Source organism: Podarcis vaucheri, assembly GCF_965113315.1.
Source record: "Podarcis vaucheri genome assembly, chromosome: 17".
Classification (NCBI taxonomy): Eukaryota; Metazoa; Chordata; class Lepidosauria; order Squamata; family Lacertidae; genus Podarcis; species Podarcis vaucheri.
In genome coordinates, this window is record NC_138755.1 from 32,662,012 (window position 1) to 32,682,999 (window position 20,988).

Sequence of the window (20,988 nt, forward strand, 5' to 3'; positions counted from 1 at the left end):
CCAATAATGCATAACCACAGCAGCATGTTGGGTTGAGTTCTGCTCATGGGGCACAAGTGGGGATTTGCCCTAGAACAGAGATGCCATGCGTAGTTTAAACTGAAATGTGACGTGCCTCTTTAACAGGAGCTCAACACTTCATTCCCCACCTGTTATGTATTCAGTGGCCTGTGTTTGCCTGAGCTTGAGTCTGGACTAAGGAATCTGAGCTCCTGTGTTCTGATTTGATACCGTATTTTTCGCTCTATAGGACGCACTTTTTCCCCTTCAAAAATGAAGGGGAAATGTGTGTGCATCCTATGGAGCGAAGACACCATAGCCCCGCGACCCTCTCCCAGCTGGAGAGGTGACACGCAGCTATGGCAGGAGCCTCTATAGCAGCGCGTCACCTCCCCAGCCGGGAGAGTGCGCGCGGGGCTAAAGCAGCTCCTGCCATAGCTGCGTGTCACCTCTCCAGCTGGGAGAGGGTCGCGGGAGGCTGCTTTAGCCCCGCGCGCGCTCTCCCGGCTGGGGAGGTGACGCGCTGCTATAGAGGCTCCTGCCATAGCTGCGTGTCACCTCTCCAGCTGGGAGAGGGTCGCGGGAGGCTGCTTTAGCCCCGCGCGCGCTCTCCCGGCTGGGGAGGTGACGCGCTGCTATAGAGGCTCCTGCCATAGCTGCGTGTCACCTCTCCAGCTTTAGCCCCGCGCGTGCTCTCCCGGCTGGGGAGGTGACGCGCTGCTATAGAGGCTCCTGCCATAGCTGCGTGTCACCTCTCCAGCTGGGAGAGGTCGCGGGGGGCTGCTTTAGCGCGCGGGGCTCTCCGCTGCGCCTTTCCGCTGCTCCCTGACCTGCTCTTTGGGGCTGGTGGTGGGCTTCCCCCCCCCGCCAGCCCCAAAGAACAGGTCAAAAGGAACCTGAAGCCTGGAGAGCGAGAGGGGTCAGTGCACACCCCTCTCGCTCTCCAGGCTTCCAAGGTAGCCGCCTGAACGCACCTTAAACGGCACCTTGTTTTAGAGTGGGAAAACAAGAGGGGGAAAGTTCTCCCCCTCTCTGTGCAGCCCCTCTTGCCGCTTCACTGAAGGGGCGCTGGGCAGAGAGGGGGAGAATTTTTTTCCCCTTGTTCTCCCCCCTCTAAAACAAAGTGCGTCCTATTGTCCGGTGCGTCCTATCGTACGAAAAATACGGTACATGATATCCAATCACAGAACATTTCAGGATTTCGGCCTCTGTCATTGGCCCTTAAACTCTGAGTCATGATTTGCAGCTTGGAAGTCTAGACAGCCAATCACATAGGGAGTGGGAGTGGCCCAGGCCTTCAGAAATGTATATAAGCGGTTGCTTTGTCCCTGTTGTCCAGTTATGTAGTTCAATAAAGGTTCTTGCTGTTGTCACTGTGTCTTGCCTCGTGGGAACCCACCTACACTTCACCACCCCCACGCCATGCCACTATTTTCATTGTGAGCTGGAGCTTGCAGAGGCTACAATTTAAGAACCCCTGCCTTTTAAGTGCTGTATTTTATATGCAGTTTGTTAGAACCTATTTCACCCACCATCAGTATCACTGAACTGAAAACGTTGCAGGAAGCACTCTAGCCAATTTGCTGTGTCTCTGTGTGTGTGATAGAGAGAGAGAGTGAGAGAGAGAGAGTGAGAGAGAGAGAGGGGGAGATGGGGAGAGATCTCTACTGCTTTCTCATTGCCCTTTCATTCACTGAAGGTGCGTCCAAATACAGTCCTCAGTACAATCAGCATGTTTGCTTTCCTCTGGGGATATGTTCCCAGGCGTGATTACAAGCAGCAAGGCTCTGACAAGGGGCAGCCTCCCACTGGAATCAGCTGTGAAAATATATCCTGAAGAATTGCCACTAAGAGAACAACTCTATCTCATGAGGTCTCCAAATTGATTGCTCGTGCAGGAAGAGGATGGAGGAAGATTTCCAGGAGCGTGCCTATAACAGCAAACCGTACCAGGAGTGTGCGATTGGGTGCACCGGCAATGAAAAAAGCAAATTTAAAGCCAGTGGTTTGTCAAGAAAGGGACTGAAAACAGAACAGCGAGTGCCATAACGGAAACTATGCCAATATTTGATCCAGCCCCATTCAGCGTATTATATATAAGGCTCTTCTGAACGATTTGTTTCAAAAAGGATCTTCTAGACCTAAAAAGGTAGCAAAAGAAAACCACAACTAAAGGTTCAAGCTGGTGCTAAAGGATCTGGATATTTTTGGTTGGGGGTGTAATGTGGCTAAAGAGGGATTGACAGGGGTTTATAATAATTATATCTAGGTAAAAATGCATTTCTTGTAGTTTACTGGGATTTGATCCACTGGACACAAGACAGAAGAAAAGTATTTATTTGCACTTTGTAGACTTCCTGGATTTACTGCTGGTGTACACTGTTTAAATGGCTTCAGTTTTAAAAAGGGAAAGGGGAAAAAATGGATTAGCCAGATTCATGGAAGAAAGGCATACAGCAGCTTTCATCCATTATAGTTAAACAAAATTATAATAGTGAAGTTATAATAGTGAATTCAAGGTGGTGAGTGCCAACAGAACTAAAAAGGGGATACTGAGAAATAAGAGGGAGGTTGCACATATTTTTATTTTTTTTTTGTGAAACCCAAAGTTTGGGGAAGTAAAATAAAGAAATAAAAATATTTAGGCAACCCGAACACGCATGCACACAAAGAAACCACAACCCAGTGAGGACTGAGCATGCTCAGTGGCCATGGAATGCCAGAATGGAACAGAGAATCCTGGAACATGGCGTGGCTGGAAGACTCAAAAGAAGCCACACTGCAACATTTTGTTGCAGCCAGGTTACATTTGTAAATTCTAAAATTTCCAGATTCAGCAGACAAATGAGGGAGATTCATCAGCTTCATGACCTGCTTCTAGAGGCATTTGGTTGGCTATTGCTAAACAGACAATGCTGGTGCTGCAGGTGTATCTTACATACCATATTGGCACTAGCTCAAATACAGATGATCATTTCCCAAGTGGCAGGTGTACCTAACATGGTTCATGCACAAAATGACTTAGTAATGCCTCTTTTCCCTGGCTTTCGACACCAAAGAGGTATATTTTTAGGAGCCAACCTATTTCTGTGATTGTAAGTTGCTTTAAACTGCTTTTAACATTGCCTTTTAATAGTTGTTTGATAGATAGATGATAGATAGATAGATGATAGATAGATAGATAGATAGATAGATAGATAGATAGATAGATAGATGATAGATAGATGATAGATAGATGATAGATAGATAGATAGATTAGATAGATAGATAGATAGATAGATGATAGATAGATAGATGATAGAGATATTTATTTGCTTTTCTGTTTTATCATATCATCAATGCATAATATGTTACAGACACACGACTGTAAATAATAATAGTAATGTAACTTATTCCTCCGATTTAATTGATTCTTATGAGCCTTAATTTTAACTTCCCTTCCACTCTTTTTCTGGTTTCCTATCTGTTGTCTTTTGGACTGTTTTCTTATTCTGCTATTTTCATTACCTTACACTGTCCCACCTTGTCACATGTACTGCTGAGTATTTTTCCCCCAGTCTGTTACACTTATTTTCTTGTTATAATATTTTTCCATGTATTCTATACGAAATGTCCAGTCCTTTTTTAAATTATCATCTTTATTTCTTAATCTATTTATCATGCTGGTCAGTTCTATATATTCTAATATTTTAAGGTGCTATTCTTCTCTTGATGGTACTGCATCTATTCTCCACTTTCATGCTACCAGAATTCGGGCAGCTGTAGTCACATACATCCATAGAGTCGTTTGATTTTTGGGGGATTTCTATTGTTATTATTCCCAGAAGAAAAGCTCCCATAATTATTTTATTATTCTACAAGACCACCATGAGTGATAAAATGTGCCAAACATTTGACTTTTAATTGCTGAAACCCGTCCTGGTACCTTAAGGTGATGGTGATGATGATAATGATGATGATGATCTGGTCACCTGGAGCTGCCGTGTGTAGACTCCTCTGCTACAACCAGGGACTTTTATGGGAGTAAGAAACATGCATGCATCCTGCTGCATGAGAATATATGCATTGCTGTGAGTCTACGGGTGCCAGACACCCCTAATCCTTGGTGTTAAAAGCTACTCAAGTAAGGCTAACTTCCTGTGTTCAAGTAATCACCTGGGTGATGGGCCATTAAGAAAGCCAAGGAGAGGGGGCTCTCTGTGAGATGGCAAATGGGTGGTGCTCCTCCCCCAGCTCATAGTTAGAAGGACAAAAAACACAGTATAGAGTGGAGAGTCTATGTTATGTGAGGTAGAAAGTCTCTCTCTCTTTGGCGATCACTCGTAGCCGAGTAAGATTGTCTTCCGTAAACACCGTTTTAACAATGAGTCCGTAAGTGACTGTGGAGGCCAATTCGAGAACCACATGTCCTTCCACAGTGGGGACATTGGTTGATCACAGTGAGGGTTTGCCAAGCGTGCCTTCCTCTTAGCACGCAAAGCAGCAAGCTGAAAAGTCAGAGAGGCAGAGCATGATATTTGATTTCTGTTTGAATCCAAGGCTGTGGCTATAGGAGAAAGAAGACCCTCTTGGTGTGTCAATGCTGTGAACCTCTTCATCATAGGCTCAGGTTGTCTATATGTGTAAATAAAGTAAATATCATAAAGACATCACAGTTGCCGTCATGCCTCATTCCCAAAAGGAAAAATGAACACTGGGTTAGCTCCTGGAACACCTGGAATCTCACACCACTCAGAGGCTGGGGTAGCGTATTTGGGTGGCACATTTTAACTATTTGCTAAAGCACCAGAGAGAGTGTGAGCGCAAAGTGTTCGCAGTGTGGTGGTGAGAAAGAGAGACTGCTGGCACAGTACAGAATAAGGCATCTAATGAGGAATCTGTGAGCTGAAAGGAAACCTATAGCCTCATGTTTTGAAGGAAATTTATTCCACACAGAAGGATGAGAAAACCCCTACAAGTATTGGTCACTTTTACATAAAAAGGGGGGGCAGGAGGGAGAGAGAGATTGCAGAGTGTGGTGACTATAGAGGTGGGATAGGAAATTGATACACTTCTCACTTGTTGTTGTTAGTCGTTTAGTCATGTCCGACTCTTCGTGACCCCCTGGACCAGAGCACGCCAGGCCCTCCTGTCTTCTACTGCCTCCCAGAGTTTGGTTAAACTCATGCTGGTAGTTTCAAGAACACCGTCCAACCATCTCGTCCTCTGTCGTCCCCTTCTCCTTGTGCCCTCAGTCTTTCCCAACATCAGGGTCTTTTCCAGGGAGTCTTCTCTTCTCATGAGGCGGCCAAAGTATTGGAGCCTCAGCTTCAGGATCTGTCCTTCCAGTGAGCACTCAGGGCTGATTTCCTTAAGAATGGAGAGGTTTGATCTTCTTGCAGTCCATGGGACTCTCAAGAGTCTCCTCCAGCACCATAATTCAAAAGCATCCATTCTTCGGGAATCAGCCTTCCTTATGGTCCAGCTCTCACTTCCATACATCACTACTGGGAAAACCATAGCTTTAACTATATGGACCTTTGTTGGCAAGGTGATGTCTCTGCTTTTTAAGATGCTGTCTAGGTTTGTCATTGCTTTTCTCCCAAGAAGCAGGTGTCTTTTAATTTCGTGGCTGCTGTCACTTCTCACTTAAGGTTTACTTAACCTGACTTGCACTTAATGAAACCAAGCCTTATGAGGAACGGTTGAGAGAGTTTGGTATGTTTGTTTTATACCCTGCCTGGATAAAAGGAGGCTGAGTGGAAAGTTGATAGCTATCCCCAAATATCTAAAGGGCTGCCACATGGAAGATGCTTATGTTTTCTCCTGCTCTGGAGGGTACAGCCCAAACCAATGGCTTCAAGTTGTAAGAAAGGAGATTATAACTAAACATCTGGAATAACTTTCTGACAATAAGAGTTGTTTGACCACGAAATGGACTCCCTCAGGAGGTGGTGGACTCTCCTTCCTTTGAGGGTTGGATGGTCATGTCATGGATGCTTTAGTCAAGATTCTTGCATTGCTGGGGGTGGGACTAGATGACCCTTGGGGTCCCTCTACAGTTCTATGATTCTGTGGGTAATATCTCCCTCTGCACCTTTAGCATAACTCTTGGTGACTGAAAACCTCTGTCTATGCTGTATTTTCTTTATAGGTCTGAAAAATTCCAATTGTAATATTCAGCTGTTGAATGTGGACTTTTTTTTATTAGATATTTCGACTGAACTCCAAATGTGAAATTCAGCCTCGAAGTCAGTCTGTCATCATTGTATTAGTATTTGGCAGGCTTCTAAAATGAAATCTAATAAACAGCCACCTATTAAATACTCAACTCCGTTGCATGTGAGCTTTGAAATGCAAATCAACCTCAAATAAAATCAGCTGTTAATGCTGGGGGGGGGGACCACTGTGGAGCAGGGGCTGCATATACGGCTTCTTTAATGGGGAATATTCCTTCCTCCTGTTCTGCCTTCCATGTGAACGAGAAACTGGATTAAAGGGAGTTTAAGGTCTTCGGCATGCTGAGTAATTGTTGGTATGAAAACCGCTTGGTATCGTCTCCTTTTTTTAAATCCCAGCAAGGGAAAGGAATGTGCCGAAGAGACTGAGCTGATCTCTTCCGACTGCTAAGCAGCAGAAGCTCCTGATCAAAATCTCTGGAGAAGCGAAGGGAGGAGGGAAAAGGAAAGAGATCAAGTCCCGAAGCGCAGCAAAAGCGGATTCTACGTGGCCACCCTGTCAGGAGCGCAAAGCCTTCCGTCACCTCCCCATGTTGATTCCACGGTTCCTTTTTAATTGACAGGCGATGCTTGGGAGATGGAAAGCGCCCCTTCTAGTCAGTTCAGTCCTCGCCTCCCTCTGCTTTCAAACACACGCATCTCTCCCCCTGGAGCCCGAAGCTCAGGGGGGCAGCAGAGTCCAGACAGAAGCCTGTTTATAGGCTCCTCCATGGGCGTTTGCTTTCTCTTGCTCGTCAAAGCCTCGCTCGCTCCTGCTCCATCCATTTCTTGCCAAACACCAGCCAGCCAGAGAGCGTGCAACAGCTATTAGCTATAGGGAAAGAGTAAGATCATCATTTAAGGAAGAATGAGGAACGGTAAATAAAACATCATTTGGTCACCAGCAACTCCAGGGAGATGTGCACCCCGATATTATGCATGCTTAGTCCGAAGAAAGACACCCCCCCCCCGAGTTCAAGGGGGCTAGTGCCCCCCACCCAAGAGGAAAACTTGCAAAGAGATGCACCGCAAAGGGGAGGCGGAAGAGAGCCATTGATAGCACAACCTGAGCACTAGGGGCTAATAATAAAATAATTTTAATAATAAATAATAAAATGTATTATGATTATTATTAAACTTCACCAGCACTTTCGGCCTCCGTCCCCGATTTCCCCGACGCATCATGCCGCTCGCCAATTTCCGCTTCTTCCCGGTTGCTTAAATTACATCCCATCTCGCCCTTTTCTAAAACATCCTCCCCCGGCATGTGAGTTCGGTGCTAAAAATGACAGCGGCGCGTATCAAAATAACTCGCGACAATGCCACGAGCTCCTTCGAAGGGGCGGGAATCTTTCCTCTTCTCTCCCTCCCCCCCCCCGCCGCCCCGCTTTACAGGTGTAGCTCTGAGGAGGCAGCGGAGATTCATCACCACGTTCCTGATGAATGAAAAGGCCCCCTTCCCCACGCGCCCACCCACTTTTTTTCCCTTTATTTTCCAAAGCTAACTCCGCTCCCCGGGGCTGCGTTTCGTTGCAACCCAGCGGAAAGCCTCTCGCCGAGGTAACTCGGGCGCCTCCTTTCGGGCGCGAAGGACTTTGCCGGGTGCAGGAGACTTCGAAGTTCTCACCTCAGTTGGGGGTGGAAGAAGGGAGCCGGGGGAGGGGGGGCACGGACCTACCACTTTTTGGGGAGGGGGGGGAGAAGACGCGAAAAAACGACGGCGCTCGTGGTGCCCTCGAGGGAAATATCTCCGGGCTGACCTTTCTCCAACTTTCCAGTGCGCCCCCGGCGCGCGCGCCGCTTCTGCCCACCTGCCCACCGACGCGCTCCTCCCGGTTGGGTGCGAATGGACGGCGCTACTGAGCTGGTGGGGGGGGGGAGAGGGAGGTGGTCCGAGGTCTGCATCAGCAAAGAGGAGAAACCTCTTTCCCCCCCCCATGCCATCCCAGCGCACCCCACTTGCGCCGGCCCGGCCCCTCCCCTGTCGTCGAGCGCGTGGCTGCCCCTCTCCGAGCGGGAACTTGCTGCCATCAATAATTCATTGGCTCCCGGCAGCGGCGGCGGCGGAGCGCGGGAGACGGCGGCGGCGGCGGCGGCAGCAGCAGCAACAGCAGCCGCCGCCGCTTGGATAAGAGAGAGGGAGGCAGCGGGGCGGGGAGGGAGAAGCAAGCGTGCGCGCGAGCCGTGCTTGCCGGCTGCCTGCAGAGAGGCGAAGGCGGCGGCAAGCGGCAAGCAGCAGCAGCAGTAGCGGCGGCCGCTGTGGCGGGAGCAGCGAGAGCCCGAGCAACGGCGTCGTCGTCGTCGGAGCCTTTGCACAGCTCCCTTCTTGGCGCCGCCAGCAGCAGCAGCAGCAGCATTATGTCCCCGCAGCGCGCGGCGGCCGCCTCCCCGGCAAAGGCCGCCGGCGCCGAGGAGGACACGGGAGGATGAGGACAGGAGGGAGGCGAAGGAGGAGGAGGAGGCGCAGGCGGTGGGAGGCGGACGAGGCGAGGCAGCGCGGAGGAGGAGGAGGAGGCGCAGGCGGCGGAGGAGACGCGGAGGATGAAGTGGAGTGTCCGGGGAGCCTGCGCCGCGCTCTCCAGCTGCCTCCTGCTCGCCTGCGCGCTGAGCGCCGCCGCCGTGGGCCTCAAGTGCTTCTCGCTGGGCTCCGAGCTCAAGGGGGAGCCCTTCCGCCTCGGCAGCGCCGCCGGAGCCTTCTACTCGGGGCTGCTGCTGGCCACCGGCCTCTCGCTGCTGGGCTCCGCGCTCTTCTGCTGCCGCCAGCCCGACGACCACAGCGGAGCCTCCGCCGAGGGCGCGGGCGCAGCGCCCCCTCGAGGCGGCCACGCGGGCAGCGAGGTGGTGGCCGTGCCGGTCAGCGGGGATTCCCAAGCGCCGCCTCAGGCGCCGCCCAAGGCGCCCGCCAACGGGCGCCAAAACTTCCTGCTGCTGGGGGCGCTGGTCTTCATGCTGGGCGTGCTGAGCGCCTTCGCCGGCGCCGTCATCGACGGCGACACGGTGTCGCTGGTGGAGAAGAAGTACTCGCACTACTGCCTCCTGCAGGCCGGAGTTGGAGGAGCAGCAGCGCCCGCCCGGGCCAGGCCTGCGGGCGGCAGCCCCGACGGCTCGGCGGCGGCGCTGCGCTGCCAGAAGCTGCGCGACTACCAGCGGGGCTTGGTGATCTCCACCATCTTCAACGCCCTCGAGTGCCTGCTGGGGCTGCTCAACCTGCTGCTGGTCAAGAACTACAAGGCGGCTCAGCAGAGGGGGCTGCGGCGACGGCGGCGCCGACGGCACGACCACCACGTGGCGGGTGGGCGGCGGCGAAGGCGCCGGGGTCCCGGGGGCGGCGGCACCGGCGTTGGTGGCACCGGCGTTGGACGGCGTCCGCAGCGCCCCAGCCAAGGCTCCATCTTCTCCAGCGAAGACCCCGATGTGTCCCCCGGAGGCGATTGCGCCTTCCAGGCCGTGTCGTACATCAACGTCGGGGTCTTCCACGTGTTCGACGAGGCGGGCGTGGAGGTGCACTGCGGAGGCCACCCTTCCGTCGAGCTGCCGGGCTACTCGCCCATGGACCCCGACCTCCAGGTGTCCTACCCGTATTGCTACCCGTTGCCCAACGAGCAGCCCCCAGCCTACGAGGAAATCTATCCCAGGGAGCCCTGTGCCAACCGCATCTAGGCACCACCGGACAGCGCCCTTTGGACAATCGGCCTGCTGGACCGAAAGGGGCAGCAGGAGGCGAGTTGGGGCAGAGCAAGAACACTTTGTTGGCAGGATCAGTAGTAGCACAAGGTGAGGCCAAAGCCACAGGTGGTAGTAGTAGTGCGGACTCCTCCGGGAACCCTCCGTCTAAAGAGGAAGGTGCCCGTAAGATACCTAGCATGAGACAAGGCTGGTGCACGCTCTTGGGGCGGATCTGGTGGCAAGTTGAAACATTGGTCCAGACCACTTTGGCTTCGTTTTTCTGAAGACCAGGCACACTTTCTCTTCATCGCCTCTTTGATGGAGAAGTCTTGAACAGAGTTTCAGAAAGTTGCCAGTGTTTTGCAACCTGTTGGAGGTTTCTCCAATATGTCCTTGTCGAGATTTCTCTTTTCCTGCTCCTTTTGGTTCTATCACTAAAATCTATAGCTACATACTAGAGGTTTTAGCAAAGTGCATTTTTCTCTTGGGTTTCTTAAAGATGGCTGGGCCTACTTGGGGATGATGCTTTTAGTACCTTTTAATTTTATCCCTTTTTTCCCCCTAGTCTGATGGAATCTTTTCATCCGTCTCTTCGATATTGATTGAATGGCGAACATTTCAGGGTTGGTTTACACAGTCATATTTGGCTCGGATTTGTTTTGCTTTGTTTTAATGAATCAGCCTGGCTTACCCACACACCTGGCCCCCACCCCTTCAAATGAATCTTCATGATAGCCTCAGCTTTAAGAGTTACAAAATTGTGTCGTTAGAAAGCCAGCCAGAACAAGAAAAACACACACAAAATGTAAGGATGAATCTTTCCCTCTCAAGCAAATATATTTCTAACCATGAAGAGAGACCGAGAGCAGTTTTGATCCAAGCCTCTTATGTTTACAGTATTCCTGGGAGATTTTATGTTTTAAGTTTAAAATTCAGTGAGAGTTAAAACCATTGTTGGTCTTGTAAGATGCACGTGATAAACCTGCACTTTCGAAAAGGGGGGGGGGAGAGAGTCAACAGCAACATTTTTGTACACTAATGTGCCTGCTTTTTGTTGATAATTTCTTACTGTAAAAGCTTTCAAAAAGTCTATAGTGAAAATGTTTGGTAAAGTCATTGCAACGTAGAATTAACAAATCAGTTCCTTTACTACAATAGAAATGCTATATTGAATAGAAGGAAAGTCCAAATCGTCTCATACATTCCTTTTTGTAAACAGGTTCTGTGTTTTTAATGCAAAAGCAGGGCTTATATTTATTTTTTATTTTGTTTTAAAACAGTCTAATCCTATTTTGTACACATGCAGCCAGTTATTCTTGTAAGTAGTTTCATTTTAGTGTTACCGATTAATTAATCTGAGAAGCTTGAATAATAAGTTTTTATTTAAATATAAATACATAATATATACATATATCTATATATGCTTTAAGCAGCCTTAACTGATGGTCACAATTTTCAGCGGAGTTACCCAAACTCCTTTGAAGTATGGTTTATAAAAAAAAAACATATTCTGGCAGAATTCAACAGGTGAGCATTGAAAATAATAATACTGCATTAAAAAGGTTCCGATTATAGTGACTAAACTCTTGTCTAGATATTTTAATAGTTTCACCAAAAATGCTCTTTTGGAGGCAAAGCCACAAGTGACACAGGAGACCCGTGATCGACTCTCATGACATTCATTTTGCTTTTAAACAGGTGCAAGGGCTCCAGCCTTGTTTTGAATAGCAGTGCTGGAAGAGGAAAGCATTTAATGTTTTCATCTTTATCATTTCTCTGATCTAAATGCCCTACGCCTAGAAATGGCTTACATAGCCCTTCTAGAATACTGGAATTTCCCTCTGTGAGGCTAAAAGCATATTCCAGGGCAATTTAAATTGGGAAACTGGCGAGAGGGGAAACAAACACACACATACCAGCATAGCTGCAGTTATCAAATTCAGAGCCAATTGCACCTGTTTTAAAATGAAAGAAAGGTGCATTGTGAGATCTGGTCACAAATCTCAGGCATCGTGGGTGGTTTAGCCCACAGTCTGCTAGAGAATGTCAATGAATCAGGTAGCGCAGGGAAGGCAATTAATTTATTTTATTTTTTTGGAACACTGGCATAAAAAGGAAGGCTTAATTTAGAGCTGTTCAAAGGGATGAAAGAGAGACACTTCAGCTCATATCGTTCCCCTATTATTCTTGCTACTATGTATTAAGACAGAATTCCATTTAAAATTCCACCCCTTCGTTAAGCTCCTTGTAGCAGGGACCTGTCTGCTGCTTATATTACTTTGTAAAGTGCCGTGTACACTGATGGCGCTATATAAATATTAATAATAATTCATTTTAGGAGACTGCTGTGGAATGTGAGCGTTATCAACAGAGACAGTGTTAAAGGAAAACAGTTTTTGTCCTATTTTTGCGATGTACAGAAGATTATTTTTTGATTAAGGATCTGAGCAAATTCAAAATCTGCAGCCTTAGATTAAAAGTCCAACAGTGGTAAAAGCCTCTCTGCACTACTTTGTTATCTGAAGTTGTTTCGACTTGCACACTTTGTATAATCTAAAAATGCAAAAAAAAATATGCCTTAGACCATTTAAAACTATATACCTTTAAAAACTAAGCAAAACCTGCACCCTAGGTAACTGGATCAAAAGCAGCTAATCCAGTTCACAAGGTAGCTTCACATTTTTTCAAAGGTTAGAGCCACTGTTATTATTATAAATTATGTAAAAGATTCTCCTTTGCTGAGAGCAAGCACAATGTTTATCTAGTGCATAAGACCTAGTTTGAAGTACTGCACTTCCTTCTTTCTTCATTTCTTTACTCTCTAGACTAGTATAGATTCTATCTCCGTGGATCCTTTTGGGCCCAGTCCACAAGAAACATCTCCAACACATTTTATTTTTATTTAATGAATAGGAGTTGTAGAACAGGATGGCTTTACCCGTGTACTCCTCCCATCTTCTTCACAGGGATACTTGGAAGAGAAGTTCCTAGCAAATCGTGTCCCCTTAACTACAGTGCAGACAGGCCGCATTTTGGATGTATATATGGCCAGGAATTTTGTAAGATAAACTGGTGCCTAAATTAAGTTTTGAAATCCCTATTGAAGTATCTAAATAAAAACAACCAAATTTCTTTTTTTAAAAGCTCACATTGCATACTTCTTCCTACATTAAAGGGTGTGGTCAATGCGCTATTCATATTGGCATCTTTCAGAAGAACGAGAACAGGTCCAGACAAATAGCTAATCATGTGGTTAAAACTGTTCCTGGGCTAGGCAGACCATAAGTACAGGGCTTTTTCCCCCACCAGAACTCAGTTCTGGCCCCTCTTAAGTGGGCGCCATTGCCATTATAAGAGAACAAGGGAGGCTTTCAGGGTGACTTCCAGCACCTCTTTTCTACAAAAAATAGCACTGCTTGTGTGTGTGTTTGTGTGTGTGTGTGTGTGTGTGTGTGTGTGTGTGTGTGTGTTAAAATCCCATTAGGGTGAAAATGGCTCCTAGACTAGCCATTTCTGCAGGCATGCTAACATTCTATTACGTTCCAATTTTTTTATTTTATTATGGAGTGTTCAAATGTGTGATCCCATAACTGAAACCTGTAGTAGTGCAGTCCAGAAACAGTTTGGTTTGTGATGAGCAGTTTAGACCATGAGAATGCTATAAATAATGACAGATTTCCTACATGGACAGCATTTATATTGGGGGCGAGCATGCAGACTGTTTGGTCCCAATCTACTTGTGCTTTACATGTTCTTTCCTACATGGAAATGCAATACACTCCAAGAAAGCTGTCATATTTAAGCTGGCCCTGTAGTCCTATACGGTTCAGTTAGCCTGATTTCAGCATGAATGCAGTCATAGTGGCTTCCATAAGTTTTGGAACTGGCTTCTAAACAGGAGCCCTCAAACCATCTCACTGAGCCAGAGCATAAGCTGATTGAGATGCTCTGTCTGGAATCCTTTAAAAAAGAAAGAAAAACTTAAACGAGAGAGGCCTCATTATCTCAAGCTGTGCATGAGAAGGTAAGCACGTATCTGGTCTATGTAGATGCTGGCTCACATGGCTAATTGTGGCTGCAAAAGCATCTACCTACGTGCTAATCATAATCATGGTTTTCTCACTAACCAGTTTTTATGTGCTGGGGTTTTGTTTGTTTGTGAGTAGGAGAATTTAGTCATATATTCCAGCATTAGCAAGCTGAAGTGGTGCGGTCTGGGCAGGGATTTTACCATCCTGTGTGAGAGCTAGGTCTAAACCTCAAAGCAAAATCCATAGACATAATGAACCCTAAGGACCCATCAGGCTAGTTTTTGCAAACTGCAGCCTAAATCATTGCAGTTTACAGATCTATATCTTGGAGTTGTTGCACTGTATTCAGAATGATGGATCACAAGTTATACAGGCTTGTTTTTGTAGGTTTTTTTTTTAAAAAAAAAACATTTGTTTGGGAAAATCGTAGGCAGCATGCTTCCAGATTTAAGAGGGCTCACCATAAACAAAGTTGGAGAAACTCTACACTAGAATGTATCATAAAGTCCCACCCTATCATTTGGGACTTCATGATTTCACAGAGCGCTTTTATTTTATTTATTTTATTCAGAATCACACCACCCACAGTAAAAAATAAACAAACCAAAGGCGTAATCCTCTATTGTGAAATCCATTGTTGATCTGAAGGGGATCTGCAGTCTTAAATAGTACTGTGCTCTTGAACAACTCCCATTCATTTTAATGGGAGTCCCATGAGATAATTCCCTGGTTGACTGTGCTAGGTCTATGCTTCGGAGTTTAAATCCAGGGCAGAGAAGGCTACCAGTTATGTGAATACACTGTACATGCTATCAGTCTCCCTACCCTGCCTTTAAAATAACAAATTGCATCCAGTGTTAGTTCTGCTCAGAGTAGACCCATAGAAAGTAGTGACTATGACTAAGTTGCATTCATTTCAATTGGGTCTACTCCAAGTTACTTGGATATAGCCCAGCATATATGCATAAATTTCCCTCCCCAAGCCAAAAGAACAGATGTAATCGAAAGTGTCACAGACCTATACTGTATGTCTTGTGTGTGCATGGAAATTTGCCATTATGGGTAAAGGACATTGTCCTATTTTACAGAAGTAAGCCAGGAAGCTTCTGTGCTGAATTGCATCTTTTTGTGGGAATAGTACGGTGGGAGCAATTCAGCAAACATCAGTCACAACCAAACCCTATTGAAAGGGATGTGATGGGACTTTTCTCATGTCTAACTTGAGTTCCATTTTGAATCGGATTGACTCATACCTCAGTTTGGCTGGGCTCTTGTGGCCATTAAGAAAACCAAAACGTATATTCACGTTAAGTAACCTCAAATTTGCAATGTTTATTTTTAACAACTGTTTATTCAGCTTTAATTTAAAAGAAATATTTTGAGGTGCTTGTTGGTGCACGTGTGTGTGAGAGAGAGAGACAGAGAGAGAGAGAGAGAGTCCATCCAAAGTTATGCATTTACTGTCCTATTCATTGTGAAGGGGTTAAAACTAGTGATTGTTGTTAATTAATTAAATAATAATAATAATAATATTCTGCCTATCTGACTTGGTTAACCCAGGCAATCTTGGCGGCTTCCAACGATTTATAAAACCACAGTAAAACATCAAGCATTAAAAACTTCCCAATACAGGGCTGCCTTCAGATATCATCTAAAGATCAGTTGTTTATATCCTTGACATCTGATACCGAGAAAGCCCTCTCTGCCTGGTTCCATGTAACCTCACTTCTCGCAATGAAGGAACTGCCAGAAGGCCCTCAGAGCTGGATCTCAGTGTCCGGGCTGAACCAAGGGGGTGGATACGCTCCTTCAGGTATACAGGGCAAAAGAAGTTTAGGACTTTAAAGGTCAGCACCAGCACTTTGAATTGTGCTTGGAAACATTTCCATTGAATTCACTGGGATTAAATGTCCTCCTCTTTAGATGGAACGGGCACCTGGTATTGAAAGGACTGCTTATGCTTGATTGGACCACGTCGTCCAACACTCTTTTCCCAACAGAGCCAAGCAAGTATTTCTGGGAAGCTTCCAAACAGAGCAAGATGGCAATATTATACCCACCCACTCCACCTCGAATGTCTCTGCTACATTAAGCACATTAAAGTGGAACACCAAACATGAAAATTTCTGCGGTAAGCATCTTTCAGTGCAGAAAAAGGCACCACACCTCACAACCTAGCTGAAAGCTCAACACTTTTAAGTCCCATTGATTTGCACATGGAAGTTAAGCACATGCATATATCTCTCATGGTTGGGACTTTTTTTTAAAAAAAAAAAAAGGTTTCCACCTGTACTTTAAATAGGGAAATTAAGCAGGTTTTCTGATCAACTGTACTGTGAAAAACTTAGGCACAAACTTTAATTTTTAAAAATGGCCATATATAAGCAAAGGGAGTTTAATTTTATTTGTAAAGATGCTTTAGGTGGCTGTTTTGGAGTTTGAAATTGTCTTAAAACTCCAGTTGTTCCAAAGATTAGTGCTCAGGGGTGGGGAATGGGAAGACACGAGAGCTGTGTGTTACACTCAAGTATTAAACTTGTTAAATTAAAGTTTAACTTAAATTCTTTTTTTTCCTTTTTTTAAAAAAGAAATCATTGGATCCAGGACTCTCACCCACCTCCCTTACGCTTGAGGCATTACACATAACTGAAGGAGCTTGTTTTAATGACAGGAGAAAAGTGAAGGAAAAATAGTCCAGTCCTGCCAAAATCATTGGGAACATGCCAACCAGTTTATTGGGGGAAAGCGAGAGAGTTGAATAGCATCTATATGCAATCATTAATGGGAAAATGTATGAGTTCCAGTTCAGCAAGGGAGATTGCCGTTGTTGCTGATGTACATCTGAGTGCCATTGATTTAATGAATGCATCTGTTGGGAGGCTCATGCATGGCCATCTGGGAGTATTAATTGCATTCATCAGTATGAGGCCACTGGTTTTTCTAGTATAACCAACATGATTCCAAAAAATAAAGAAACACAAATAATTGTGGCACCTTAAAGTGTAGCAAGCTTATTGCAGAGTGAGTTTATTTCATAGACAAAAGACACTTCCTCAAATGCAAGAAGTACATCGCAGATATATGCTGCAGTGAATGGCCACACTGGTGTTGAAAAAAGAGAAAAAAAGTTTGTGGTCCACTAAGACTAAGCACGCATACAATTTTAGAAATAAAAAAATCAGGCAGGCAAATTAGATGAATGAACCCTTTTTTATTATGATTTCATTTTAAGGCACACAAATGTTCCAGGTGATTAATGTTTGTGGTGTAGTAGGTGTATTTAATAATTTCTCAATGAGAAATTTATGACTACAAAGAAAGAAGATTGCAAAATATCGCTAAGGCTTCAGTTAGTCATTTCTGGCAGCTTTTGAAAATCACCACTATTCATTAAGCAATAATGTTAGAGGGTATGTGAAAAAGCTTGCTGTGATTAGACTGAAAATAGGAAAGGATGATGTCCAATTCTTCTGGTGTGCATGAAGTAGAGAGGGAATGAAATATTCCTATGAGATGGGGGTAAACACCCAAAAAACCTCAAGCCTAAGCATGTCTGTGTAGAAGTAAATCCTATGGATGTTAATGGAACTTTGCTCCAAATCAATGTGCTGAGGACTGCAGTTTGGGGCTGCAATCCTATGCACACTGATCTGAGAGTAAGCCCGACAGAAAACAAGGGGACTTCTGAGCAGACATGCATAGGATTGTACTGTTAATGTTATTGTCTAGGACTGATTCACACAACCGTGTTTTCTTATGGCATCAATATAGTAGCATGGAGCTCATCTGATGATAAAAGAGCTACCTGGAATCTCCATGCCTTCGCCAGTTGTGTGAACAGACCTTTAAAAACCTGTGAAGATATTGAGCCTTCGTAGTTTTTAGACAGCTTGGTGAGATTTTTAAGTCTACCATATTAAAGGCTTCACTAACCACATAATCTAACTCTATTAGAGCTTTCGTGTAATTAAGAGAAATCTTGGCTGATATAATTGTATGAGTTTTACTCACAGTGGCATACATTTGCATATGTAAAGAATAAGAATACTAAAGAAAAGTACTTCCTTTAGTTAGATTACGTGTGTGTGTGTGTGTGTGTGTGTGTGTGTGTGTACTGCAAAGAGTATCTGGGTGTCTCCAGACTGTCACATATTTAAGCACATACCACAAGTTTAGAGCTGCACAATTAAAGTTGACTAAAGCACTTTGTTGCCTTAGTGCCACATTTAAAAAGAATTTGGCCTTTCTGCAGTTTGGAAAGTGAAGGGGAAACGTATTTTGAAGTGTGGGAGGGACAAATGATTAACGGGAAGATGTATAAACAGCCCACAGGCAAATTGGGATGACTCCGGGACAAATGTTCATTAGTCATATAAAGGTAAAGGGACCCCTGACCGTTAGGTCCAGTCGCAGAAGACTCTGGGGTTGCGTCGCTCATTTTGCTTTTCTGGCCGAGGGAGCCGGTGTACAGCTTCCAGGTCATGTGGCCAGCATGACTAAGCCGCTTCTGGCGAACCAGAGCAGCGCACGGAAACACCGTTTACCTTCCCGCCAGAGTGGTACCTGTTTATCTACTTGCACTGTGTGCTTTCGAACTGCTAGGTTGGCAGGAGCAGGGACCGAGCAACGGGAGCTCACCCGTCGCAGGGATTCAAACCGCCAACCTTCTGATCGGCAAGCCTTAGGCTCTGTGGTTTAACCCACAGCACCACCCGCATCCCTGTCATTAGTCATATACCTCCCCCATAAACAAATGGAACCAAATGCTCAATAAAGATTGGATATAATTGTCACTTCTGCTGAAGCTTTGTGCAAGCAAATGGGGATGAATGCTTAACAAATAGGTTGTCTGGAAGAGCCCAGGGGCAAGCTAGATGTGAATACCATTCATACAATTAGCAATTGCTTGAATGGCATTTTGAAAGTTAACTGCTGGTATTTAGGGACCTGATATAGTATGGGACCCTGGCATGAGGTAGGGGACTTTGCCACCACTAACACTCCCAGGAGTCCCAGCCTGGAATAGTGCCTTTCTCCCATTACAAACCAACAGGTGCAAGGGGCTGGGTGGATTGGGACTGCAGTGGGGGGAGAGTGTTTAAAACTTCCTGTCCCTACAGGCCATGGTCCTTGTTCAGCCCCCATCCCTGACACCAGTAATATACTTTGAAAAAGCCATTTGCACAATTGCTAATTGTATAACTTGTGCCATATCTAGTTTTGCCCTTAGTATAGTCAGTCTTTGAGTGTGTATGGGGTTGGTGGGGGGAGAGGGAAACAGAGAATGAATGAATGTGAATATGACTCCTCTAACATGGTGCCATCTTCTAAATGGGAGTAACTGCTGATAGGCCGTGAAAAGATCCATACATTAAAAAGCCAATAATTTTGGAATAATAAAAGATTTTAAAGCATAGCATTATCCTACAGAAACACTTAGTTGTTCAGTGAAAAATCAAATCCTCCCAAGGCTATTTTTCCTTTCGTAAAAAACCTCATCAGGGCATTGTTGTATATATCTCAATATAATGTGTAGTTCGGCTTCTGGAGCTAGATTTCTTAAAGCAAATAGCTAAAGAGGCAGCAAACAATACTACCTATATTAATCTTTAAACAATACTACCTATATTAATCTTTACCTAGTTTTTAAGACACCAACTGGCAAACCTCCATAATCTTTTGCAAAATCCTTCCATGTAGAAGCAGAGCATTACATGTGGAGGAATCGACATAGCATAGAATTCTTGGTGTGAGCATGTTTCTTGACTGTGTGAACAAGACTGAGCTTGAGAGTTGTGAGGAGACCCCATTTCCCACAATGCATTGGTGCAGGGCTTGGGGGTGAAATGGAGGAAGATGGGCCCCTTCTGGTGTTGTAGGCAGACTAGGAATGACAAAGTGTGGGAAGATGAGGCAGGTGACTGTTCAGCTCCCTTCATTTCACATGCTCCCTTCAGCATAAAAAATAATCACTCCACAAACAAGACACATAAATTAAAAACATGGTTGAATTGATAACACATCTAGATTAAGAGGTATTGGAGATGGTGAAATATGTGGTCATTAGGTCATCCTGTGCCATTTCGAATCTTGAGTTCTGAAATTTGATTTTTTTTTGGGGGGGGACGATTTATCTTTAGTTCTGATCCCCAATACTGATATGTTCACATCAGTAGGTCTGCAAGCAAGAGATGTTGAGACTAAGGACTGCAAAAGTAACTCAGGCTTGCGGCTTCGTAGACTTAATAAAAGTTCATACAGCCTCTCTTTCATGGGCTATGAAACCTGAACTTTACTATTGATGCTTTCATGTATTTTGTTAATGGTTGTCATATTCTGGAAGGTTACTTATTATGCATGCCTAATATTCTTCCCATTGTCTATTTATATACACCAGATAATGACAAAAATCAGAGCAGTACTGGGGCCTGTTATAAAATCATGGTGGAGAAAAATCTGATCAGTGCAACATGACCAAGACTTGCTCCTGTCATAGTAAAAGCATGAAATCGGGCCCTAATGCATGTGTTTTTTTAAAGCAGATGAAAGCAGACCATAGGATCAATTCAAATTCATCATTGTTTGGCAATGGTGGCTGTTTTCCAAAATGGCCATTTGAGTAATGGATGGATATCAAATATTTGAAATTGGCAAAACGAATGAAGTAAACATCCCTAATGCAGACTTAAACAGTTGTAAAATCTGATGTGGAAGAACACACCTTTTTTTTGTATTCCCACGGTTTCATGAGTGGACTACATACCATAATTTTACTATGTATGCAATGTAATTCGTTCTTCCAGCAGGGACAGACTGTTTTATATCCACAGTGGTTAAGCCCATGGCATGAATCCTGAACCTGCGGGAAACGGATCCCAATGTAGTTGCCATCCTATGTTACACTGATTCTTGCCTCCTTCCTAATGGAGATGGAAATATGTTTGTCCCCCAGTGATTGCCCAGACACATACACATGGGATTCATGGGGTGTAGCTGCAAGGCGTCCACTCAACTGATCTACTTGGTGAAAACACATCTCTTTCTTCATTCACTGATGTCCAATCAGTGCTGTGCTCATACCCAAGTACAGTTTA

General features: G+C 45.3%; 1 protein-coding gene across 1 annotated transcript; it reads left to right on the top strand.

Annotated features, from left to right (window-relative positions):
* Positions 1-8,623: 8,623 nt before the first annotated feature.
* TMEM271 (transmembrane protein 271) lies at positions 8,624-16,154 on the top strand. The gene has a single exon (XM_082205094.1). The coding sequence runs from the start codon at positions 8,739-8,741 to the stop codon at positions 9,855-9,857; it is 1,119 nt and encodes a 372-aa protein (XP_082061220.1). The 5' UTR covers positions 8,624-8,738; the 3' UTR covers positions 9,858-16,154.
* The last annotated feature ends 4,834 nt before the right edge of the window (positions 16,155-20,988 follow it).